This window comes from Strix uralensis, chromosome 1 (genome assembly GCF_047716275.1).
Source record: "Strix uralensis isolate ZFMK-TIS-50842 chromosome 1, bStrUra1, whole genome shotgun sequence".
In the NCBI taxonomy this organism is placed as follows: domain Eukaryota; kingdom Metazoa; phylum Chordata; class Aves; order Strigiformes; family Strigidae; genus Strix; species Strix uralensis.
In genome coordinates, this window is record NC_133972.1 from 96,056,647 (window position 1) to 96,084,438 (window position 27,792).

Here is a 27,792-nt window from a genome sequence, read left to right on the forward strand (position 1 = left end):
TTTGTGTTACTGTCTCTTTGAACTGTGAAGGTAATTTGTGACAAATATAGTTATTTTGCTTATCTTGCTTTTGATTTAGTTCTCAAGTTGTTTTTTTTAGGTTATTGTTTCAGTGACCAGTTGCAATCCATCACTTAAAAATACACTGTCTGACATTATCAAAGACCTTTTACAAGGAAAGTAAAAATTTTTAAAAAGATATTTTGTTTTGTTTTTTTACATAAGCATGCAGCATGAAATGGCTTTTTTTTTACAGCTGCATGCAGGGAAAGAGTATAGTATGGGATCTTACCTGAATTCATTAACAGCTTCAGGAAATACTCCAGAGCCACTGAATTCTGCACAAAGTAATCTCAAACCAAAGAGCTCGTGGCAGATTTAAGGACTGGGTCACTGAAGATGTGACCCTGACTCAGAGTGAAGGCACAAAGCAAGAAGACAAGGTGGGTGCAGAGAGGCTCAAGACAAAGAAGATTGATATTTGGAGGACAAGGAGGAAAGTATCTGCAGAAGGAAAAGGCTGACGTAAACAGGGTGGTAGACAGGGAAAGCAGAGTGTAGCCATGCCAGGAAAGTACAACATATTGTCTGATGATTGTGATTTTCATCCTGAGGCATGTCAAATGGCAAAAGGTTGATGGGAATAGGTTCTGGTGAAGGCTAAAAAGGCCCCTCATCAGTATGTTTTGCTTTCCTGTAGTCCTGTGATGAAATTGTTTGATATAATTTGTGAAAGGGAGATATTCACAGAGAGGCAGAGCAGGTGAGTCATGGGAAACAGCAGAGACTGCAGTGGGATGGTATTTACAGGAGTGTGTGTGTGGGGGGGGGAAATCAAGAAGGAGAAACCTGCCATCAGTATGTCCTGAGCTCAAGCTTTCAGCTAAGTTTTATAAATACTTTCCCTGACACTTGATATAAATTATGGTAACCATAGACATCTGTAGCTTTAGTTTATAATTGTAGGTGCAACAGTAAGGATGCTTTGGTGCAGCATAGAAATAGAAAGCAGTAAAGACATTTTCACTTCTCTGACATTAATTGGATTGGGGACATATCATTGCTAGTTTGTGGACTATATATTTATTAGTCCAGCAGTGTAAGAGAGAATGGACTTGTCACTTAACAAGAAGTATTTCCTGTTGTCTTATGAAAAACAAGTGTATACTGTGCATGAGCAAAGGTTGTGAGTTATTTTCAATAAACAGCTGTCAGCAGAATTTTGAAATTTGAATTATGGTTATGTCAGTTGTAGCTGTCAGAATATATACATAGCTGTTCTGTGGAGAAGCTATATCTGTGAAAAATAAATCATAAGAAATGTAATTAATAGTGAAATTATGAAACTTTTACCACAGTGGAAAGAATCAGCCAGCACGCAGCGTGGCAGTCGAAACATATCTTGTGCTGTAATCAAATCTCTTGTATCTTCAAATTATTAGTGAAATGTATACTTCCCTCACCAGTGTTAAAATGAAACAATACTAAAAATAGCAAAGGGAGGCACCATTCAGATCATTGATGGCAATCTACAACTGTAGTTCCTATTTCAATATATAAGCAAATGTTATGTTCTTATACATTTGATAAAATATTCATGACTACAACTGATACATATTTATTTTTATCTAAAGAGTGACTTTAAATGCTACTTAGCCTGCACTTGTTAGTACTGTTGTTTTGACTGAAACTGATCCTCTAGCATTTAAGTGAAAAAGTGGCCATCATTTCCATTTATGATCACAAATTTGTCAAGATTAACACTTTACTAAAAGAATTAATAATATGAAAGCCTCTCTTTGTTAAGAGAGTTGAATTCCCCATGTCCAGGCCCATTTTCTTTAGAAGTTCCAATAACCATGGAGGCTGCTGCCATTTCCATTAGCACATTTTGTTTCAGCTGGACAGTACAGATTTCTTACTAACATGTGTTATAACTGCATGATGGAAACATTCCAGTCAAGATGAGAATGGTCTGACCTTTGAAGATAGAGGTGTTGAGAATTGACTTCAGCAGGAGGAAGCTGTCTCATCATGTAGGGTTAGGTGCTGCTTTTTGAAAATGATTTTAGGATTTATAGATATAATTGCATCTAATGCTTAGAGAGAGTCATATTTAAAACCACATTTCACTTTTAAGAAATGGTGCTGTATGATATGTGATTCAAAAAACTGTTGTCAAAAGAAGACACTCGTGATGGAGATTTGAGTTTGATTCATTCAGCTATCCTGGACTAGTATCCTCTGCTGCCTCTTCCGTTTGATCTAGATTTGGGTTTCCACAAGCATTATTGAACATGCTGTTTTACAGTCAGTACCCAGTTTCCTAATCACAGGTAAATTTTAGGAAATAGGGCATACTGTCATCAGAAGATAATTGAGAAAGTATTATTAGAAGATAATAATCGAATATTAAAAGATAATTGGGAAAGTATTATACTTTCTATTGAATCACTGTAGGCAAGCATGATTGTGAAAGGTAATGGTTAGTTGTGATTATTGTTATTGCTATAGTGGTGGCATCCAGTGGCCCGAATTGGTTGGAGGTGGGGGGAATTATGCAGCCACAGAAATTATGAGGAGAGCTTCCTGTCTGGAAGTTATACCTCTCCGGTGGAGGCTTTTATTGTTGGTGGCTGAAGGATGTACCTCCGTGTACTGCAGAATTAAGAGGTTGTATGAAGGAAGTGTCAGGCCTTGGGTAAGCCTTTCTGTTGTGTTTATTTCTAGATGAGGAATCTGACAGTGGATGGACATTTTGGAACATGGTCGCAGTGGAAACCTTGCACCCACACTGATGGTACCAGTGTCGGCTCCTGCCTCTGCAGGACACGTGTGTGTGACAGCCCTGCTCCTCAGTGTGGAGGTTGGCTGTGTGAAGGACCAACCATGGAGATTGCCAACTGTTCCAGGTACACAAAGCAATTTCAGGTTCTATTGTTTATGGTTTAAAAGTTTTTAACTTAATCAGAATAGAACCTACCCTTTGAAATCTCATCTGCAATCCACTGAGCCTGTTCTGTGCAGGAAACAGCTCATAGCAATGGCGACAGCAAATGAGACATTAGAAAACATCTCTCAGACTTTGTGGGAAAGAGAATGAACCAGATGGCAAATAGTGATTTCAGATGCTATGTACCAAGTAATATTGTCCTCAGCTAATTCTAACAAAAGCTCAGAAAGCAAAAAATCGTTGTTAGGTAATATCCAAAGTATGATACCTTTTCTCAGTTCTGTAAGTCATAAAACTTTTTTTCTGGAAGTCAGAAGCATTTACTTTTTTGCGGATCTCATGTCAATATTGTATTCCCCCATTCTGCCTTGGGAAAAATGTTTTCATATATCTTTTGGTTGTATCATGACATCTAGATCTATTACCAGTCTATGCTGCTCTTTAGCCACTCTTTTGTCTTCCTTAGGCACGTAACCACTCCCAGAAAAAAACAATGAGAGCAGATCATTCCAAAGACTCAGAACACTGCATATTCTGAACTGCATTAGGAGTTCGTGCTTAAAACATTATACATTCTTTAATTGCAAGGTGAAAGTTATATAGTGGTGCATTCTGCTTATTTTCAGTGATTCTTTCTGCTTTTTGTCTCTGCTTTGTTTTTTTTTCTTTTTAACATCAGAAGCACATCACGGTAGTCAATAAAACTGATTATCCTTCTGCACAAGATAACTGCAAGCTCTGTAAGTGGAAATAGTCAATTTTAGAGAAATTATTAAAAACATAACAATATAGTATATACCATCAGATCAAGAGAATGGTAGAAAAGATAAGTATGCTGTGAGGTACTGAGCAATCAAACAACAGCTATTTGCTGTCAGGTTTAGAAGGGAATTTGAAACATAATTTGGGACTTGATTCATGTACTACCATTGACAGTATCACACTACTGTTTTAACATCTTACTTCTGTTAACACTGATATATTAGTAATTGATTCCCGGAATGCATGGATATCCAGATATTTTGTTCGTTTTACCACTTGAGTCAGATGTTGCACTGACAGAGATCTTATTTTTCTGTCTGTGCTACCAGTGATAGCTGAATATTTTTTCAAAAGCTTTTTTCTGTGTTATCAACTCTTATATCCCTTATAAGAACAAGACATCAAGATGAGTGAAATTTAAATTGGTAATATTTGTGATAAAAATTACATAAGATTATTCAAGTAATTTATTACTGGATTTGATTAGTTTTCATTGTTTAAAAAAAGTGATTTCAAAATCAAGTAAGGCGCTATTTTAACTTTGATTTTATGATGAAACCTCAAGAACTCATTATAGTTTGGTTTTATTTTTTTTTTTTTATTTCTGTTTATCTTCTACCAATACAGAAACTGCAATCTAGCCATCAAAAGGTTTTGGGAACTGCTGAAGTACATAATTTTTTGCTTAGGACAGGGTATGAAATTCCTTTTGAGATGTTTGGTCTAGTATATTTTTTTTCCTAGGGTATATTGGGGAGGTACAGGAGTATCCTTTCCAAAAGTTCACAAATGCAGGGTACAGTACCATGAATTCTGTTAACCTTTTCTGTTACATCACAAATAAGGTATTGGCACCTGAGAATATCCTGATGAAATTTCCAACTAATGCATTTTGACACTTACTTATTACTCTTTTTCCTTTAGAATCACAGAATCATAGAAACATTTAGTTTGGAAAAGACCTTTAAGATCATTGAGTCCTAATACTGCCAATGCCACCACTAAACCGTGTCCCTAAGCACCACATATACATGTCTTTTAAATACCTCCAGGGATGATAACTCAACCAGTTCCATGGGTAGCCTGTTCCAGTGCTTGACAACCCTTTTGGTGAAGAAATTTTTCCTAATATCCAATCTAAATCTTGGCTGGTGCAACTTGAGGCCATTTCCCCTTGTCCTATCACTTGTTACTTGGGAAAAGAGACTGACAGCCACCTCACTACAACCTCCTTTCAGGTAGTTGTAGGGAGCAATAAGGTCTCCCCTGAGCCTTCTTTTCTCAGGCTTCAATCACTTTCCTTTCAGAAGAGGTAGCAAAATTTGACATTTTAATCTCCCTGAAAAAAAGACCCACAAATAATAATTGGAACAATACATAATTAAAATTTATCTTCAGAACTTTGATACAGGAGTTTGCAGATGAAGTTTACCCAGAATAAAGTGACCGAAAGCAACTAAATAGCTTCATAGCTTTGTACTTCTTGTGTAATGGGGTCATTTCAGCAGTTGCTGATTACAAAGCATGGAATATGGCAGGATCAGAGCACCTTTATTTTAGTTCAATATTCTTTAAGAAATGGAACACGATGCAGTATTAATAACTTCTACAGAAATATTAATGGGCCAGATTCTGCTGTCAGTCACACCTAATCAGCCATTCGCTATGTATAACAGATGACAGAGCCTGAGCTTTTTATTCTACCAGAAATGGAGGCTGGACACCGTGGACTTCTTGGTCACCTTGTAGTACCACTTGTGGGATAGGCTTTCAAGTTCGTCAGCGTTCCTGCAGCAATCCAACCCCTCGACATGGAGGACGTGTCTGTGTGGGACAGAATCGTGAGGAGAGGCAAGTTATCTTTTTTCTACTGACTGTTTTAATTTCTTCTGCTCAGCTGTATTCCACAGGACATTTTCTCCTTTACCTGTCTTTTTTACCCTCTTCCCTTTCCTTTCACTCTCTAACTACACTGCTGGATGGTAGCAGTATTCCCATTAGCAAGGCTGTGGGTCTGCAGTGGTTCTTTCATCTTTCACTTAGCTGCATCCCTCTTGAGCCAGCTGAGAGCTCCTGGTAGTGCCAGAGAATTGTGCTGAAGCAATGTGCTGCTGTCCCTTGAGTCCCTGAAAATTGATTTTCCTTGAAAATTGATTGCAGTGTGTTTGAATTGTAACTCGCCCAGCCTCAAGACCTGGAATTCAGAGCAAAATACAGTAAGGTCACAGCACTATGTTACTGATGCCACGAGTTTATTTTTTTCTGTCTTAAATGAATTAAGCATCTATATAACATGAAAGGAAGTTTCAAGGGCTTTGTTTTATATTCAATAAATATAATACACCTTGAACTCAAATATCTTTTAGTAAGGTTTCAGGGGTTTTTTTAAATTGTTTATATATATTAACCCCTGAGCAGATCAAGTCAGCTCAGAGTTTGATTTCACCATCTACTGCTTTGACACTGAGCTGGGTATTTTGCCACTAGCTCAGAATGTAAAGTTCAGACCTCTGATTCCATTTGACATGCACCGTAATGTCTCTAATTTGTAATTGTGTTAGGAATTTTAACAGGAATTAAATATTTCTTTAAATCAGACTAGAATATATTCAGATAAAGTGCAACTCTTAGGTGCACAATGTTGTTTCCTGAGGCATGCCAAAAAGCTAGATAGCAGCAGACTGGTGTTGGTGTGAGAATTTGGAGTACTGTAGTCATCTGTTCCAAGATATGTATGCAGATATGTTTCCTCTCAATATGCATTGCAGCTTACTTCAATGTTTCTGTAAGGATGATTTAGTATCCTATATTACTGTTGGAAGAAAACAAGATTCAGTAACCTTTAGATGAGTTTCAGTGAAGGATTTAATTAAACAGCAACTCTGGCATTTCTTCAGATGAAGAGATTCCATTGAAGGGAAGTTGCATCACACATTTATGTATTAGCAGATCATCAGGGACCTGGTCTTTCTAACTCTAATTGTAAAGCATCTGTATCACAGTACATGTGAACACTTCTTGCTCTTTCAGAGCCATGAATATTTACCATTTCATTTCAGAGGAGAGCATTTCATTATTTTGTAAACCACCTTCTGAAAACAGGTTGCCCAACCAAAAAGCCATCACCACCAAAATGTAGATTATATCTGCTGTTACATAGTTCTGTCCCAGCATGAATAACAGTTATTTTCTTGAACTGAGAGGTCAGTCCAGGGCAGGACACAATGAGACTAAACACAGAAGAAAAAAATTTAGTTTGGATAGACTTTTTGGTGATGGACTATGAATGTTAGTAGTCATTGTTCATCTTAAGTTTAACATGGAATAGAATTCCAATAAGGAGCTTCAGAGAACTACAAAAAACCATGAGAAATACTTCCATAATTATAGGAGAAAATGTCCACTATTAAGACAATGGGCGCACTAAAAAAGCGGTTACAAACTGGAAAGTGATACTTACAATGAGTTGAAATAATAGCAGCCTAGAAGGATTGAATTTTGGTAGGTAACAGTTCTGAAGGAACAGCAGGCTTATGTTACTTTGCTTTTGTAGCCAGCAGGTTACTTGTCCTTTCCCTCTTCATCCAGTTCAGCAGCAATCTGGGATGTATGTGTCTGTGAGTTTACTGCAGGATGCTTTTATCTCTCATAGTTCCTCTGTCGCTTTTTCCTATCTCCTTGTAACACCCTTCATTCTCACTGGCCCTGCACCATCTTCTCACTAGCTTGCTCACAGCTGACCTTCCTACCTCTACGCTGATTTTCTTTGTTATCCATGATGTGTGCTGATACTTTTAAAGTGGGTTTTTTAAAGTCCTTTTAAAATTTATTTCCAGAAGGTGTGGTATCTTAGGAAGTTTTGTCATATAATTTGTAAAGCAGCTAGAGGAATGAGGCATCAGTTGTATGCCTCATTGATTTTTGTCACTGTCAGGCCAAGTACTTGGATAAATCTTTTTCAGAGCTGTAAAAAGCAGATTCTCCTGGGAAACTTGCCAGCCAGGGCCCATCCCACCACACCCAGCAGGGCAAGGCTGGAGACTGTGGCCAGATCCAACCAAGAGTCTAGATTATAGGTGATATGGCGATGAAGCAGGTATGAGGTCCAGCTGGGGAGCCAAGCCACAGGCCAGGGTTAGGATCAGGTTGAATGGTCACCAGGTAGGTCTACAGCGACAGGGCTAAGGCCTGAAGCCAGTCTACGTGTTGAGGTCTAGACCAAGACTTTCAAGGTGGGCCAGGGACAAAGGTCCAGCACTTCTCGCACAGCTCAGGCAGGGATTGAAGGTCCTTGGCAGAGCCTAAATAGAACCTTCACATGTTCGGTGGCATAAATACCTGATTCAGTTTCCAGAGTCAACATTGTGCCAAACTTTGAAACAGCTTTTCAACAAAGTGATTTCAGTAGAAGCCCAGTGCATAACTCCATAGAAAGCAAACACAGAAAAGGCAGCATATAGCTGAGGTAAATTCACCTGCAGATGTGAATGCATATTCAGTTTGAGAGTATTTCTTCATTTGTTAAGAGCTAAATGTTTGTCCAGGTTACGTTTGTTTTACCTCATGAAAGCCATCACATTATCATGGCTAATGTATTGGGCAGCTCTGTGCTTGCTCGTCATTCCCTTGAAATCAGTGGCAATATTTACCAATTTAAAGTGTTGCAGATAGGTTAAGCTGTTGCATGCTCTGCTGTGAAAGGGGTGTGGGGGTGGAAAGCACTTGTGAGCGGGTGACAAAGACTCATATTACAAAGCAAATATGCCTTGTAGAAATAGGTCAAAAGTGCAGCTGATGTGCACTTAGACAGAATATGGAGAGGGAGTAAAAATAGTATTTTAACAAAATTTGCTAATCAGATAAAATAATTTTGTAGTTAAGACTCCAGATGGAAGATGTCCTGATGAATTCATTAGGGGGTTAAAAATTTCTGGTTTTTCCTGTATGAGAAATTTTCACTGAAGCTGCTGGAAAACTCTCTAGGTTTTAGTTTATAGAGTCTATAGTATCCTGTCTTGACTTTTTAATTGAGTGAAAGTATTTGTCCTCTCCTTTCTGTGAAAGATGCTGTGGATATGGGCTCATTAAGTCCACTGATCTTCCTCCTATTTGTGCAGAAATGAGGGATATTAGAATGAGAATCCCTTGCTTTTAGTGAGTGTAATTATCTTTTATTACGTAGAAAAAAAAAAAAAAGAAAAAAGCATGGCAATCAGAAGTAGAAAAATTAATTGGCTGCAGATGGGGAGTAAACGTTTGAAAGTCCTGGAAATTTTTTGGTGTATAAGAAGATAAGAGGCAGTACATATTGCCACTTTTTTTTTTTTTTTTTGTACACAATCCTCAGCAGATATTCAGAGCTTTTGGGTTTGTTTTCACAAGAAGGAGGAACTGCTGAGAGTCAAGTTGCTGTTCTGTGTAGCAGTCCTTGTTTCCAAGCAGTGCGAACAAGCCTGGTCCCCTTCAACAGAGTAGGCCAAACACCATGAGGCTTTGGGCTTGCTTGCGCTCTCATGGCTGTCTTGTCTGCTGGGAAGTGTGTGCTCCCTTCCCCCTTGCTTTCTCTGCTCCCTCCTCTTCTTCCACAGAAGCCCCTGGGAGCACATGCCCTGGCCCTTGCCACCTTCCACAGTCTTCTGGGTGGGGACTTCTGTCAATTCAGCAATCTCAATCCAGTAATGCATGTGTGTGTGTTGTGTCTGCCTTCAATTAAAGGAATCTAGCATTCCCATCAACCTCTGTAGTCTGTGCTTCCCAGTAAGTCACCAGCTGGTAGGCACAAGTACCCACCACATAACAATATATTGCATAGGAATGGGCAGAGAGTGATAAAGGTTAGTTTGTTTTTCTTAAATACATGCTAGTGTAAGACAGTTCAAAATTAAAAATTATGTGTTTAAATTAAATAACATCTTTCTGTGGAATAAAAAAAGACACATGTGGAACTGTGTCATGCAGTTAGCCTGTAGTACTCAGTGCTGCATGGCAACACTGAAATAAATTGATGTTTTACTAAAGGTTGAGATCTTTATAGGAACAAGTATAGTAATTCCAGCTGTACTGGAATTGCATGGAACAAAAATTTAATAATTACTGTAGGAACTAGTGGTTGTGGATACAACTGGACAGAGGATGTTCTCCCTTCCCCTGTATGGCAATTCTTTTATTAGGGCACTGAACTTGGATTCGCTGCAAGGGGAAATGGGAAGGGTCACTGTACAAAACCCACATTTCTCTAGGCTGTTCTCTCTTCTGACCTCATTGCAGTTAGATTAGGGGAGAGGGCATTGGTTTCACAAATTCAAGTTTCTTGCATTGCATGTTTTGTTGAATTACTGTAAAATGTTAGCCCTGTGGGTCCTGAGAACAAAATTAAGAGGGGAAGAAAGAGCAAAAGGGAAAAAGGGTTACTGAGTGACTTGAAATGCAGCCAAGAAGAGATATAATGAAACTTGGCTCAAAGCCCCATGCTGTAGCACAGCTCTCAAAGATCAATTGCAAGGATGTCTCTAGCTGTGAAAACATACCTGATGTTTTCAGAGACTGACTGTCTGAAATGAAAATAAGATTCTACTTGTATGCTGTATTGGTGTGGTTTTTTTTTTCTTTTCCTGAGAAAAAGGAAAAATTGACACTCTGTTGTTGACTTTTTTTTTAAAAAAAAATGTCCTAAATTGAGGTTAAGTAGCTTGCATAGACATTTTAGGGCTTTTTTCAGTTTCATCTTGTAGTTTCAACTGCATCTTTGGTGTTGGTTAACAGAATTGCCAACCTTTGAAGTGCTTACTCTGTCAGTTGTTAGGTTTCTTTTCTGCTTAAGTGAGAGAGCAGGTGCTGGGGCACACTGACACTAAAAGAGGCACTGTGTAGTGTGATGAGTCTCATCTAAGTGAGATTTGACACACCTAACTTCAGATGTCCACAAATGTGAGTGCTTCTGTGTGAGACAGTTTTCTGAACTTCCACTTCAGTCTGTAGAAATCTAGTCAATACAGGCTGTGGAGAAGAGAGTGATTTTTTTTCTCCTATTCCTAAATTGGGTCAATTTAATCATTCTAATCTCCATAGCTTGTACTGACAAAATTTCCATTGGCTGTAATGGGAGCTTAGATGTCTGTCTCCCACACAGCATTTATAGTCAATGGAGAGAAATCAGTATATTGAGGGCCATGTTTGTATGATCCACATTAGACATTTGCTTTAGGGTGACAGAAATATGTTTTTGAAAGGACTGTTTCTTTCCATGAACTGTTGCTCAAGTTTAGATGACTACTTCATTTATAGACAGCTACACTGTACGTGCCTATATTTTAAGGCAAGATGAGTCCCACCCTTAATTTTACTTCTTGCATGGCTGAATATCAGTAATTGTCAACTTCGTGGCAGACTTGCTTTATACTATGTGCATGTCCCAAATTAACTTAGCACATCTCCATTGAGAACTAATGAATTTATGCAAAATATGTACTCGTTTGACGAAATAAATAGTGATGGTACATCTATGTTTCATTAGGTACACATTCTCAACAAACGATCACAGAGACAAACTATCACAAATAGTCACATAAATGACTGCATGTGACAAAGAATGTGTGCAGCTGTTGGAGTTTTGGGGGAAGAATCCAGGCACAGAACATTCCTATGCATCTTTAGTGATGGCATAATGTGAACTGTGAATTGGAAATACTGAACATGCAGGAGGGGAAAAAAAAGTAGTTTATGTATAAGCTTCTCTTGAAAAACATTTACCCAAATCATGCGCTGTAGAATTCTGAGATAACAGATTTATAAATATTGAGGGTTTGGGTTTTTTTTCCTCAGTTTACTGATAAACAGCAGATGAGGTCAATAGAAGCTGTTAATAGTTTCCTTAACTACACAGAGACACAAAACTAAATATCCTATTTACCCCATGCCCAAGCTTTTAAATTTTGATGGAGTTGCTCAGACCTAGGGACAAATTCAGAATCATAGGCTCCAGCATATGTAATAAGGCTACTGTAGTATATAACATACACAAACAACATTTTTTTCCCATGGAATTCTGAATGTGCAAATTCCTTGGTAAGGAAGAATTAGAGCTTGAGGATCTTGGGGCTTTCTGAAAAAAAAATGTAGTTATGGTTATTCTTGTTTATACTGCCATTTCTCTTTTCGTAGAAATTTAATTACTGAAGTATTGGACTCTGTTTCCTTTGCAAGAGAGTGCAAAGTAATGGAAACTTGTTAGAAGGGCAAGAAGACAGTGGATTTTTGGATGGCTGCTATAAGAAATGAAGAAATATTGTAACAGATTGGTTTGTTTGTTAAGGACAGTCAGTAGTTGGAACAAGAGCCACTTAGCCACATCCATAATATATGAGAGAAGTCCTTCAGGATCATCTGTGTTCTGAATATCTAACATGGCTTTGCTTTATCTGAAATAACAGCTTGGTCTCTTTAAGAGCCCCCGTCACATTTGCTGGTGGCCCAAATCCTCTGGACCTGTGTGGAGGATCCTCACTAAGCAGCATATGCTACAGCTAGAGTTATTGGATGGCACACTCAAAAAATCCATAATCTTAGTTTTTTTCAAAAAATGTTTAAAAATCACTGAAAGTTGGGACACTCCCACATATCTGAATGTCTTGTTACAATAATTACAGCTCAGTAGTAAAATATTCTTGATTCCCTCAAGAACCTAGTAGACCTCTGAATCAGTTTGAAGCCCACTGGGAAATCCTTCAAAGATTATAATAACTAAAAACACCCTTTAAAAGATAAAGTAATAACATGAAAACAGTACAGTTCTTTATGACTAGAATCAAGTTTTAGCTTTTATTTTACCCATAAAAGTGGAGACGCTGTGGAAAGCAAAAAGCAAGTTTAGCCCTCTGAAGAGGAGAGAGATGGATCCTAACCAATGCTTAGCTGGAGACTGATAAAAGGCTGGCTGCAATAAATGGTTGCCTTCCATTTGGTTGTCTCATTTCTGCCCCAGATGTATAGCCACAACTGTTTTTAATAAAGTAATTGTCAACCTTGCTTACGTGCTCACAGTACAATAGCATGGTTGTATCACATGGATTGTATAAAAGCACTGAGTAAAGCAAACAAATGCTTCACCCACACAATTATGGCCTAAAAAAAAAAAATCTCAAATGTTTGAACACTGTGCAGTGTGACAACTGTTAGTTCAGTGCTTTATGAATAGAGAGGGGCCCTTTGTATAAAATATTTCCCTGTACAAACATCTACCTGAATAATGAAAATGAGGGACTTTGGGGGAAGGTCTTGCCTTGGTTCTAAATAAATTCTTTGCCTCCATGTTTGCCTTTTCTCACAGGTACTGCAATGAGCATTTGTTGTGCCCCCCTCATGTGTTTTGGACAGGCTGGGGTCCATGGGAACGCTGCACTGCTCAGTGCGGAGGGGGGATCCAGGCACGGCGTAGGATATGTGAAAATGGTCCTGACTGTCCTGGCTGCAGTGTGGTAAGTAATTCTCAGCTTCCCCTTGAGCAAATATCTAAGGCATATGCCATGGATGTCTCTATGTCCATAGGGTATCTGTGTATGTCTGTATGCTCTACCCCTAACATGAGGCACTAGAGTGTGTTTGTGTTACTTCTGTGTGCTGAAATTCACACAGTTTATCAGTCAGAAGTATATATAATTCAGCTTTTTCACAATATCATCTAGAATATAAGCTTCCTGAGGCAAGGTTGGTGCAGGTGTGGATGTGTCCTTGGCAGTTTTATGATGTTTATTATCACCAGAGTACATAGGAACTCTAGCTCCAGGACTCCAGAGTATCAGGTCCTGTACAGCACAGAAGAAGATAAGTTTAAAATCTAAATACGTAAGGACCCAATAAGTGAATACATGGAACCACCAGGAAGTGCTGAAGTGAACTTGAATAACAGTAGTGATCTTAGCACAGCAGCAGCCTAGCAGCTGTCAGGCTTTGAAGCTACAGTGGGACCATTTTGAATGAATAGAAATCCTTTATGGATACCCAGTTTATAAAGAGAAACATATGGGAAAGCATATAGGATGCTTTTTCCTATATCGGAACAAATATAGGTGGTAGGTTTTGTGGGATGGGAACATCAAAATGGGACATTGATTTTTTGAAGGTGAGTACATAGCAGTATATGAATAAAGGAGAGAAATGTAGCAGAGACGTGTGGAGACCAGGGTGACACATTCATTGCAGTACACTGGGAAGATAACCTCGGTGTGAGTATTCCTGAATGGTTAGCACTGTCAGAGCCAGAGGAAGGAATATTGTTGCAGGACAATGAGCAGCTGAAGCAAAGTCTTAGCAATTGTAGGTGAATATCAGAAGACAAACCTTGGGGTGCTGTTCCATGATAATTTGAATTCTGGTAGTGGATTGTCACTGAGGGGGCTAGTATGTAGAAAGCATAACCTGGATGAAAATTTGAAGTGGCCAAAACTGCAGAAGACAGATTATGCTGGTGAATGACAAATGGTGGTGTTAATCTCCCCAGTGACCAAGAATGAGCACAGCTCAAAGAAAAAATGAGAATTTGGTTTTAGCCATGTTGTGCTTAATGGCCAGGCCTAATGTTACACACCGAGAAACATGTACTCAATTTTGTTCCAAAATATTAAAGAGGTAGAAGAAAAATACTTTTTTTTTTTTCCACATATTAAACCAATTTTTACATGCCTTCATTTCAGAGAGTAAGCTTAATTCTGAGGTTTGTCATCATCTGTGGTCTATTTGTTAGACTGGCAGTAAATCAATACTAAAGAAAGGATCGTTTATTACCTTTTTCCAGTGTCAAGGTTTTGTGTGCATTTTCCCAGCATTCGTTCTCTTTTTAACATTTATCCTGTTGGTAGAATTGCATTTTCAGTAGATTGAAAACACGCAACAGGTTTGTTCTTGTCTTTCAGTTGAACTTTAAGAATTAACCTAATAGCTTAGAATTATACCAAGTTTTTCAAAATTTTTCTCTCCCCCTGATGGTACACAAAAAAGCAGACATATGGTCTAGATCTACTGTTAAACCTTCTTGACTAGCATAGAAAAGAGCACGATCTGAAGGTTTTCTGTCTCAGTCATCCCTGTTTATCCCATACTAATGTTTGTGAAATAAAACAGTATTTTGTTTTGCACAGAATCTCCCCATCATCTGAAATGAAAAATACATTGCTCTAATTTTCTTGGAAACTCCACGAGGAAAGTAGGAAAACCTTTAGTGTCAAAATGTCTTAATTATAACTGATTTGAGATTAATATTACTGGGTTTTGTAATTTATTAGCACATTGTCTCTGCTATGTTAGAAAAAATGCTATGTTACCAGTTCAGCTATGGAAATGATTTTGGGATTTTTTTTATTAGAAAATTATTGCGTTGATGGTTTCAAAAAAGCACTTAGCTTTAGAGTACATAGTTGTCTTGCTAATACTTAGGCACCAATGGAAACCAGCCTAAGGTAGAAATCCTCTATAAACCCTGGTGTTCTTGCAAGACAAAGGACTCAGGTATAAAGTCTGTGTTCTGTTCAAGTTTCAGTGAATTTGAATGTGGAAGCTATCTATCTTGAGTCAAAAGTTTTGCAGCCATAGTAGGACCTTGTCAATAAGTGTAACTGACGAAGAAAGTACTTTATTTCTTCTAAGAGTTTGTTCCATTAATGTAGGAGAGCGCAACCTGAAATATTTTTATGCCTTCTTTTAATTGTTGAATGGATGAAATATTTATATTAAGAAAATCTTAATGAATAAGGAGCAGGACTATCAAAACTTCTTTAATCATCGGAGGTTCTTCAACAAAATTTTTGTTTTTATTGTTGTAGGTATATATCCTTCAAAACAATTAGAATTACGGGATTTTTACTCTAGTGAATAAAGGAGAAATTATTGTGCCTTATTGCTACTAATTTTCCATCTTTACCAGTTGTAGTGATACTAACATTGGGTGGTGAAAGATATTTACTGAAGTTAATTTGTTTTTAAAACCATTTATTCTGAGTATCTCAGAGCACTTGGAAAGCTAAATAATCTCGGGAAAAGTTGCAATGAAAGTGGTAGTAATCTACCCTGTCTACTGGATATCTGGTATCTACTGGAGTAAAAGATTTTATGAACCAAACTTGCACCAAGTGAATTAAAGGTGTAACTGAGAATAGGCTCAGGAACTTAAAATGCCCAGTTCTGTCTTTCAACCATTAGATGATAGCTTTAATGTAAAAGGAGACTCTCCAGGTTTCTTATTTACCTTCAGTGTGGATGAACTCTGGGAAACTTTCCCAATGTTTGAACAGCATGTGTTGTCATAGGCCTTCTGCAGCTGTATAGTTCAGAGTCTGTGGTCTGTAAAGTCAAGACTTGTGTTCGTAAAAAGTGGGAAAGGAAAATGTGTATATAGAGGACTGGAGAACATATTATTTAAGAAGATAATAATTATGTTAGGCTTCATTTCATCTTGAAAATCAATTTTTGACACATCAGAGCTGTAGGTTGGATTAAATGCTGTCTTGGGACGCCTTTCAACTATGCTGATTCTTTGTTTTTAGAACCATTTTTCAATGGGGGGTTGGGGGAGAAAAACAACAACAAATGTTTTTATAAGGCTTAAGAAAGGAAGTCTTGCAGCGTCTTTGCCAGCAGTATCAGGGGACCAGTTTTTATGTCAGAACCTACCTCTTCTGTTTTCCAGTCTGCAACCAGGCTGTTAAGATTACAGTATGGCCTATCCTAATCTATTTAGCTGTTCGCATTTTGCAGCTTTTACCATATTCATAGCTGTTGTCTGCATCCACCTAATAATTTGTACCACATAATTTTTACTGAGCATTTTTCCTTCCTTTCAGTTTGGTTGTATTGCTCTTAGTCTGTAATACGACAGCAGGCAGCTACTGCCTGTGTTTTGCTTTTTGCATGTTTCCCATGAGTTGGTTCTTTTGGCTTTATCTGTCTTATAGCAGAAATCAACCAAGACACTTGAATATTTTTTATTAGGACTCAGTAGAGAGTTCCCTGCAATTATTGCAAACTTAGCATCATATAAAATCATAGCGATGATAATAATAATAAATATTTTGATGCATATAAATATTCCAAAGAGATTAAAACATAATATATTAAAGATGCATCTCATTGAAGTCCACTCAATACATGAACATAGATGGCCAGAGACTTAGGACTGAAAGCATTTAGACTGAATATTGAAAACCATAAATTGTTATGATATAGGAGAATTAGACCACAGAGACTCCTAAAGGTCAAAAAGATGAAGCTTGAAATGAAAATCTGGAGCCATAAGGACCTGTCAAAGTCTTTATGTTAATCAAAGTTAGTAAAGAGTGCTTGAAATTGTCTAATAAGAGATAGGACCGTCACAGCCAAGTTTAAAAGCAGCTAAAATCTGGTAATAGAAAGTTTAAGTGGATCACAAAACAGGTATTGCTGTCATGTATTCAGGTGATACATGCACTAGAGGAGGAACTGTGGAGTTCTGTGGACTGTGCTAATATGACTCAGAGGACAAATATCTTCTGATTTTACAGCGTACTCAGATAAGTTGTACATTTCCTTCAGAAAATGGTTCTTTTCCCCCAAGAAGCATAATCTCAGTTGAATTTGCCTCAGGCCAGTAATAAAAAATAACTTCTTTTAAGAATTATTGCTAGAATAAGAAATCTAATTTGAGGCTTAAGTTGGGTGACATACTTTACATATATTTGTCTGTGTTCTCATTTCAGTCCTGATAACATGTGCATTAATTTTAGTTTTTGTCTTGGGGAAACTGGTAGGTTTTTTGGTATACCAAAACCATTTCCATATACCAAAACAAAGCAAGTTGGGTTTTGCTGTGGAATAAATAAAAAGGAGGGATTTTGTTTGTTTCTTAGACATAGCTGCTAGTGTCGCATTCTTTTTTTATTATTATTATTTCAGTGTTCTGGAAGTATGCTGAACACAAAACTTTGGGAAGAAAAACTCTGTATTCTAAAGTTTCTGTTATCACACAAGATGAAAAAAGTCTCAGAAAAACAAGTGTCAGAAATGTTTTCTTTCATTAAATTTTTAAAGGGAATTTGAAGATGGAAAATTTTCAGAAGTACTTTGTCCATCAAAAAATAAATGCCTTTAAAATACCTGACATCTCACAAAACAACCTCTAAATGCCTAGTCCAGAGAAAAGGGACCAGAAAAGAAGATTGTTATTAGGATTTTTTTATGGTTCTTTTTTAAGTTTCCATTTGACCTCTTTGAGTTAAAAAAAAATAGAATAATTAATCATCTATTGCAAAACCAGAAAACGTATTCTCACAAGCATGAGGTAGAAAAACTTTTGTATATTTGCCTACTTCATTCTTATTTCCTTTTCCAATCCTTTTTTTTTCTGTCTATAATGTAAAATCCATTGAATATTATCTGTCTTCTTTTCATGCTACATATGCTATTGCACTTATAAGCAATGCCAGGTAATTAAAGGGGGTAAAACTAAACAAAATCAAAATCACAAGAAATAGTTTCAGAAAATGCTAACACATACTGATTAATGGTACACGTGGTGCTCAACTTTGTCACTGAAGTGAGTTATCAACTTGGCATGCATAGTCATGGTTGAACTGGTGTGCATATATATCCAAATGTGAGGTGTTTAAGGTAGTCTTTAGCTACACATCCAGTGATCATTTTGCTGTTTGATTTATTTGATTTCAAAAAAGTCTAAACTGCAAGTTGTTTGCTTCCTTGCTTAAAACAGAGCAGTGTGAAGCATCCATTTTTTGAGAAGCATGTAATTTTAAAAATAATTTAAAGCTGAGAAATTTCAGCTGGTGGAAAACTGTCCCTACTCCACTTCAAACAATTCAGTTCAACCTGTGACAGTTGACACTGATGGCAGACCTGTTCTGAGGTTCCTATAGTAGGTGCTTTCAGGGACTTCCAAGTCATGTACAATAACTTATTTTGTGGACCAATGCCAGTTGATTTGAAATCTCTTTCAAATCTATGTAGAAGTGTTCTCTAAAGTGAGTGTTTTCACATTCAAGAGCTTTGTCTTGAACATGTGTACCTGTGATACAGATGATGTGTGTTTGATTCAGAAGTCCAAATCTTATTTAAAAAAAACCCATAGGAAATAAATTTTACTGTAACTGCACAAGCTTTCTCAGACTTTTGGATGTAGGATGTAGGAAACAGCTAATGTGTCTCTCAAGGTCAGGTGATAGCCAAGTGCCTTCATCCACTTAGGGGTGGTGTTGGTCAGAGATAGGAGACCCTATTTGCTACATCCAGAATTTGCCACACAGTTTCCTGCCACAGGTATTGCTATTTGTTGCAGTTTTCAGCAGCTCCCATGCTGTAGATGTAGTCTTTGTTATTGTTACTTAGCCAGGTGTAAGGTATCCCATCTATGTGAGGCTGTGTTTTTGAATTGTGGTCATTACTGCGTCTGATAACCACAAAAAGAAGAAATATATGAAAAGTCCATCATTCAACAGGCACAGCACTGGGCTCAAGGTCTCAGCGTTACAACTCATGAACTCCTACTTCCCTTTGACTTGGGTGGTTTTTGAAAAGGAATGAAAAGGAGAGAGGTATTTAGGAAGAAAGGATGTTGGGTGCTGCGGTTTTGTGCTGCATTAATTCTAGAATGAATTAATGAGTGATATGGAAGCTGGAGAATATTTCCTGGTCACTCATGCTTTATCCAGCCTGAGATTTTTTTCATTGCTGTGGACCTAGAACATTCACTTGTCTGTGGAAAGTAACCCTAAACTCTGTCATTAAACACTCAAAATCAAAACAAAAAGTAGGTGTCATGGTTTTAGCTTAGTTTTATCAAGTAATAAGGTTTACAGGATCATACTGTAGTCTCTCAGGTATTCTTACTCACTGAGTTCCTTATTTGGTCCATACAGCATCAGGTGCTGGTCAATGAGTGTACATGTTAGCACACATGTATCTTGTGACTAGCCACCACATGTCTTTTAATTTTTAGCCGTAGAACTGCTAAATCCTACTGGCAGGAGATATGGGAAGAAGAAAAGAAAGGAGGAAAAGTTTAAAAGACTTGAAATACAAACTTACAGGAAATCAGGCTTCATTACTTGCAGTGCTTATGGATCTACTTATTTAGTATGTGTAGTGTAGCTTTATTTGATCCATAAGTAGTACTTCCATGAAATCAGAACTGACATAAACATGGAGAACTGTAAAAAAAATTACAGGGAGATTTCAGCAGACTCAGGAAATGGGTAATTTTGTGTCAATTGAAATGTATTTTGGGGGAATTTAAGCCAAAAAAAAAGAACAACAGATATAATACCCAGTCTTTCTACCAATATGTTCTGGGAGGAAGTTTCTTCCTATTTTCCATCTAGCAATCATGGGAGCAGGATACCAGATAGTCATCTAGTAGCCCATCTAGTATTTTCTGTACTGTCTCAGAGTCCTGGCTCAGCTCAGTAAGGGTCCTTTGTTCAGTTGCAACCAGTCTTGGGTGCCAAAAGGAAGGTAAGAAATAAGAGAAAAACTATGTAGGCAATTTTGCATATGCAGAATAATCCTTCTTGACTCCTGAAAGCACCTGGCTAAAACTCAAAAGTATGACAGCTGGTTATAGTAATTACTGCACTATAGAAATGCACTAATTTGTAAATGGTAAATGTAACGGACTGATACAGGCCACTAATTTGGAAGGAAGAAGGAAGAAAAAAGTAATGTCTATCCTGGAGTACTGGGAAGACTAGAGCTGTATTTAATATGTATTTTTGTTTTAATTTGTTTCATTCTTACAGAGGAAAAAAAAAAGATAGCAAGCCTCATATCCAAGTTCAAGGAAAGGAAAAAATTGATGCAGGTAGAGACAAGCTGTTTCACCCGATCTCTGATTTTCAAACTGCCAAACAACTTCAGGATAAAAAATAATTCCAATGTAAATGCAAAGTGGAGTGTAATCCCTTAAGATATTACCAATATAGATCACTTTATACCTTTCTGACATTGTTCTTCAAGACAATAACAGGGGTTTCCATCAAAATGGAGCCGCTTGAAAGTGTATGGTATTAAATTTGTGATACAGTGTTACAAAAAAGGTTCATCATTAAAGTGATATGCTAGCAGGAAAGTGTAGGAGTTAAACAATGGATAAAGCTAACTGGACATACCAGTGGGTTGTCCTGGAAGGGGAAACATCAGATTATTGGGAGATTACTCTAGATTTCCTAAAGGAATTACTTGAGACAGATTTTACTTATTAGTGTTTTTAGTAATTTTGGCAGACAAATTTGGATTACCTTTGTTGGTGACCTGAAGTTGTGGGGCATCATCAATACAGAGGTTGATTTGCATGTCATACAGGAGGCACTGGATGTCTTTGAGGGCTGAAGTAAGAGAAGGGGAAGTGAATTGTATCATAATTACAAAGTCATGAACTTAAGGTTAACAGAAACTCCTGCTCTCACCTTGAAGCACAGTCAGGAACAAGACAGGAGAATGACCCTGATGCACAAGTTGTTTATGATACTAGCTATAAACCCGAAAAGTTGTACAATGCTGAAAAATTTAGATTCAACTTTAGCATTTAGGATGTTTCAGCAAGGTATTTCCAGTAGAGACAAAAAGGTAGTCTAGGGATTCATAATCTCAGAAAGGGTGGTAACAGTCTGGACTGAAGCTAGTTGAAATCCCACTTTTTGTTTCACATATTGCAAATAATGTCATTTCTCCACCACTGCTGTTATCTTCAAAGCTGAGCTTATTTTGAAGCTGAATTTTTCTGACACCATTGGATCAATGACTGAAGTCATGAAAGTTCATTATGATTTCATCGTACAAATTTTCAGAGTCTCTTCTGTTACAAGATACATCTTTGTGAGTATGCAAAAACCTTAATTTTACTGTAGGCAGTTCAGTAATGTTGTTAAGTCATTGTGCAATTGCAGTCAAAATGGGAAAAAAGGATGTGTGAAGCATGGCATTGAAAATTACCTCAGAAACATGATAGAACTGTTACATAAAATTGTTCTGTGGCCACGCTTACTGTTCTTAAAGGATATGGCAAGTGGGGGAAGTGAGCTGAGCCCTGGAAAGTGTCCCAAAGAAAGACAAAAGATTGGAATTTTGATAAATCAGAGTAGGCAGGGTTCTAGTGTATGAAGGACTAATATATGAATTAATGATATGTTTAGAGAGGGAACACTGGGATTTCTGTGCACTCAGTATTGTAATAACTGAATTTTAAGGAATATGAAGTCAATTAAGGGAATTAATTTCTATCCAGGGCATTGTTAAATGATGTAACTTGTTGCAAGAAATTGTTGAGGCTTAAATCTTAAGAATCAAAAAACCCCATACAACTAAAATTGTGCAGGATATCAGGATGAATTAGAATTATAATAGAGAAAAATAAATAAATTACATTTTAGGTAGCAGAGTAAATCACATTTTAAAGTTTTAAATCTTTTTCTGAATATTAACAGTCAGACTGAGAGCTGTGCTTTGGACATTCCACTTATTTCTATGCTGTCCTTTGACAATAACCAGGGACAGCATGTCTGATCTAGAATGACATTTCCAATGTTCCTCTTTGTAAGTGAGTGTTGAATTAGTTTACAACTTGTCCCTCTGATTTATTTAGTTCCTTTTAGGTTTAGGCACCTGTAGTTAAAATGCTACAGTGCAAACATAGTAATTGTGTTGACACATTTTATAACAAAAAGTGTGCTCACATGTAGACCTGATGGTTAACACAAAGCACAGTTTTGTTTCAGTGTTCTTCACTTTGACCTCAGTAAATTGAGGGATGGATGAAGCCTGAATAAGTAATACGTGTTGTTGCCATTATAGCTTCACTACTGCAGCAACTGTTGGAAGAGTGCGAGACTGATCTGTTAGCTGAGCTAATTGGCAGCAGTCCTTAGCCATCCAAGTGCATTTAAATGGAACTCCATCCAAATTAATGATATTTATCTGCCGACTTTTGTTTTCGCTTAGTCTCAGAGCATTATAGTAATTTCTAATTTATTAGGCTGTGGTAGAATTTTGCTTTTCATTGAAAAGAGTGTCAGCCCTCTTCTCATCCAGATTATATCAGATTGGGGCATCACTGAAAAAAATAAATTAGAATATTTATTGATGGAGTTACCAAAACTACCTGTTTTTCTCTCTTGGGTTGGTTCCCTCATCCCTTCCACATTAAATTGTTGGTTTAGAAGACTTTTGCATTAATACTACAGCCACCAAATAAAAGTCATTAAGTTATTCAAAGCCTCTGACATTCATCTTGAGTAAACATGTTCACAAGCCTTAAAAAAGGCAAACATACGTTTTCATTGTGTTTATTTATAACTTATTTTGTATCTTCAGGATGTTGTGACTCAGCCTATTGCAGCATTCTGAAATAATAATATTTAGGCATGAAGACTCCAATTGATGGGATTGTATTCTTCATGTCCGAGAATATAAACTCATGCAAGCACTGAGCTCGTTTACCAGCATACACAGAGATTTGTTCTTGCAGCTTGAAGGGCAGAATGTAGTTTCACAGTTTTACAGTACTTGAAAGCAGCATCATGTAGCATATTTCTTTTCTGCCCCAGAAATGCAGCTGAAAGTAAAATTATTAATCCTGCAGATTCCAGAACAGAGTTTTTCTCATTCAACAATACTTGTTACATCATCTGAAACATTGGAAAGGTAACTGAAGTAATAAAAATAGGCCTTTCAATTTACATTATGAAAATCTCCAACTTTGTTACTTATAACAAGTTCTAACAATCAGTGAAGCATTTACTACTCTGTGAAGATAAAGGAGTTGATTTATCTTTTGTCTGAAATTGTTGAAGCCCCTATGCAGACTGGGAGTGGTCCAGAAATAGGTCAGCCCCCAAATACAGTTCTTATTTCCTTTGTCAGAGAGGCTCTAGATAGAGAAAAGCAGCTGTAGACTATACCTTTGTTTTTCAGCTATCTAATTCAGAGGAAGGGCAGACTGATTTTGATCTCTTTGGGTTTTGAATCAGTCTCCAGAAGGAAAAGTGGAAAAGAAATGATGGAGTTGACATGTTAACATTGCTAGTAATTTACTTGTATTTAAAATTAGGAATTGACCAGGTCCTCAGCTGGTACAAATTGATGAAACCCTGTTGAGAGAACTTGCAAGTTACAACTTGACATGTTAACCTTCAAATTGTGAACATTTCTGCAGAATGAGACAGTATTAGGAGATCCTAAATGCCTTCATGGTCCCTAGCTCAGGGTACCCTCACTGGCAGCTCTTTGTGCACTTCATCCTGCTGTGCAGGTGGCCTGGTGTTTCTTCCACAACATGCCAGGTAGGAGGCTGCGCGAGTACTCAGGAGAAGCAGGCCGTGTCAGAGATAGTACTTGAAACTCTCATTTCCTTCATGGATGAGAGAGGAGAAGAAAACTGAAATGTCTCCCTAGATCCTATGGCACTACAGCTACTTTGCCAATTACACAGGCTGGATTGCCACGAGGTCAGATGCTAGACTGTTACATAGCCAACATCTGCGCAGTGCTCAACACAAAACTCTTCTGTGTGATTGCTCATTTACTCACAAGCAACCTCATTTTTAGTACATGAGGGTTGTTTATGAAGGTAGTGGCAGATTCCAGGTTTCTTTATAAAAGGTCATTTACGTGTTGGTGCTTGTGAGGACGTTGTATATGGCTCAGATCTGCAGTGTGGGAGCTTGGATCGTGAGTTTCCTAGTAATGGCATACTACTGTGGATGTACCTCATACTAGCAAAAATTTCATATCCCACAGATGAGTTTATTCTGTCCCCATCCCAATCAACACAAACTATATGAAAAACATAAGTTAGTCAATAGACCCACATCTCTTGGCATTGCCTGACTAGCTGAGTCTTTTCACAGCCTTGAAGGACGTCAGCCAGCAGAAGTCCTGAGAGTGTATCTGACTGTTACACTATCTAGAAAACTGAGACCTATAATGATGCTTTAATCTGAAGTATGTTCGCTCTATTTAAAACATGAAAAGAGATTCAGTCAGAAGTTTCAAAATTTTTCAGGCAGTTGCTCACAAAACTAGGAGTATACTGTATGCTTTCACATAGGAGCACATAACCCTCTTTGCAAATTCACTAAGCTTCCTATTAAAAATAGTTAATTTATGGGTCCTATCCCTTATTGAAAAGCTGATCCAGAATCCCCATTCACATATTGAAGCATTTGTGTGAGATAGCTTGGCAGCATGAATATTTTGTTAAAGAGGTTTCAAAGTACTTAGAAAAAGAAGTAATATCAGTGCATGTAATCTTCTTCTGAAATGGAGGGCTAAAAGGGATTTTAGACATATAGTGAAATCTGGCATCAGCAATTTAGTATGAAATATAAAAATGATCCATTACACAGAAAGCGAGAAAAAAAGCAAATGATGGGTTACAGGAATTAATCCATCAGAAACCTTGCTGGGGGTCATAAAAATGTAATTTTGAAAAAACTGAAGAATGCGGTCTCATTTGGTGTCTTTAGTTAGGGAAATGTTTTCACTTCTTTCATTTTCAGAATGATTAGCATTTCATTTACTGGTTAATTTTCTAAGTAAAACTGAAGAAGTATAGCAATATGAGATGCCCTAACTATAAAGTCAAATCTGATTTTCCATGATAGTCACAAAATGTCAAGAAAAACTAACTTATGTTGCCTTAAACTTCATCGGGAGAGAAATATGTATGAGCAAAATTTCCTGTGTTGTGAGAGGCAGGTAGGGTGAAATGTGGAGAAGAAAGGAAAATTTGAATCCTGAGAGTGCAAAATTAAAAAAAAAAAAAAAAAATTGTCTTTGCTGAAGTTACAGAAGGGTTTTCACTAAAATAGACAAATAGAGATGAAAATGGGCTATTAATCTTTTGCCTTTGATTATTTGGGAGAAGTTTATTGAGTTTAGTTCTTAGAACTGCATGCATTCTGCCTGCAGTACCAACCTGATATAGTGTGCACTTTCTTAACTGTATACTTTCCCTTTTCCCCTGCAATGTCCCCTTCAGAGTGTTTTCCTGAAAGTAGACAGCATTTTAGATACTACAGTACTTCCCAGGCTGTTGAATATATTTAACCACACAGGTCCCAGCACAGACCATTTTGGACACCTTCCATTGTGAAAACTGACCATTTATTCCTCTCTTCCATTTCCCATCTTTTAAGCAGTTAATTATCTGTGAAAGGATAATAGCTTTTCTCTTAACTTGTGACTGCTAGTTTCCCTAAGAGACTTTGAGAGACACTGTGAAATGTCTTCCTGAATTCAAAGTAAACTGTATTAACTTACTGCCTGTATCCATATGTTTGTAGACTCCTTTAGAGAGGTTCATGGCTTCCTTTTATAAAAAAAGCAGGGTATGTAATTTTGTTGTCTAGTAGATCATATTTGTTCATGTGTCCACTAATTTCATGCTTTATTATGATTTCCCCCGATTTGCCCAATTCAGATGTCACGCTCTTTGTTTTATAGTTCCCCTCAACTTCCTGAAGTGTTTTAAAAAATGGTGTCACATTTACCATCTTCCAGGCCTCAGGTAGGAAGGTAATTTTAAGCAAGAAGCTGTGTGCTGCTAGTATCAATTTACTTATTTCTGTTTCCTTAGTTATATTCTTCGGTGACATTTTTTTGTTCATTTTGTCCATTTGTTCCATAACGTCTTCGCCTAACACAGCCTGCTGTGGTCTTGCCATTTCTAAATGCCCCTTGTATGCCTTCATAATATATTGGGCCTATAGACTCTGTAGCAATCTTTCTGTCCCTGATGTGCTTGAAATAGGATTGAGTTTTAACTTTTATACCTTTCAGAGTTCCTCCTTGAATTCTTTTCTTGCCTCTCTTATTGTGTTTCTGCATTTAATATTCCAGATTTCATGATTCTTTCCATTCATTTTTCGTTTATACATGACTTTGGCTTTTTGGAGAGTGGCTTCATGCTTTTAATGACCTTTCTCTCCCTACTGTGTAGTTCTGCTGATTTCTTTTTGCCCTTCCTCAGATTTCTTGATTGACAACAAGCATTTGCTCTCTGCCTCTAATACAGTGCCAATGATGAGCTTCCCTCCTGTAGCGCTCTGCTGGTTCACGTCCTTGATTCAGGTCCCTCATCAATAGTTGTACTGAACTCAGCTATCTTCTTTGTTCATTTGTACTGCAGAGAAGAGGTCAGGGACTAGTCCCTTAATGCTTTTCTGTTGAATGGAGTCACCTCTCGAGAGCAGAAAGCAGCAAAGAAAATTCTTTTATGTTTCTCTGGAAAAAAATAGTTGGCTAAAATACAGTCATTTTTGTCACTATATTCATATTTCTTAACCTTGGGCACATAAACCAGGAACCTCATCTGCTTAGTCAAGGGTAAAAGGTGAGTTCCTGCAGGGGACTTTTCAGAACTGCTGAACTGGGCAATAGCGATATTACACTAAAATACCCAAAACTCCCACTTCCCCACACTTGCACCCTGATAAGCTTATGGTGGCTATGAAAGGTCAAGGAAGAGGACTCAGAATCCATGATCTTTGAAAGTCATAGAGAAAATACACCATTTGTTTTCTGTAGCTCTTCAAAACCATGTTATACTTTTTATAGATTCACAAACTGACACAAAAAGTGATCTTAGTGCTTGATTGTCACTGCTAAAATGGGGCCTCATCCAAAAGGCTCTGAAGTCAATTCAGTCTTCCTCTGATTTCAGGGGCACCTGGGTCAGTCTCAGACTTTCTGTCATTCTGACTGCTTTTTAAAAAAGATAAGGACATAAATGGATTCCCAACAATCAAAGAATTAGTTAACACTGCTATCGGAGATATTTTTTATTAATTGGTTACAGGGGGCTTTTGTTTGTTGGCTAGTTTGTCTCTTTAGGCATCTTTTTCTCTCTAGACAGTTCAATGAGTATAACCTAGATTTTTTTTTCAAATCCATCTTAATACTGTAAAATTGTCACTTACCAAGATCCAGTAAAAAAGATGTCCTGTGAAGCTTTAAAGTTGCCATGTTCTTTCAGTGAAATGCCATTGAAGGCTGTGGGAGTATGAACAGTCCCTGATGAATTCACTTTCCAACTCTGCAAATGCATA

At 37.4% G+C, this 27,792-nt stretch overlaps 1 protein-coding gene across 4 annotated transcripts in view; it reads left to right on the forward strand.

Moving 5' to 3' along the window:
* SEMA5A (semaphorin 5A) overlaps window positions 1-27,792 on the forward strand; it is a 354,251-nt gene that overhangs the window by 266,737 nt on the left and 59,722 nt on the right. For all 4 annotated transcript variants that reach the window (XM_074874592.1, XM_074874601.1, XM_074874608.1 and 1 more), the window contains 3 exons: window positions 2,731-2,912; window positions 5,423-5,566; window positions 13,041-13,188. In XM_074874592.1, coding sequence (XP_074730693.1) covers window positions 2,731-2,912; window positions 5,423-5,566; window positions 13,041-13,188 — 474 coding nt within the window. The remainder of the gene's footprint in view (window positions 1-2,730; window positions 2,913-5,422; window positions 5,567-13,040; window positions 13,189-27,792) is intronic.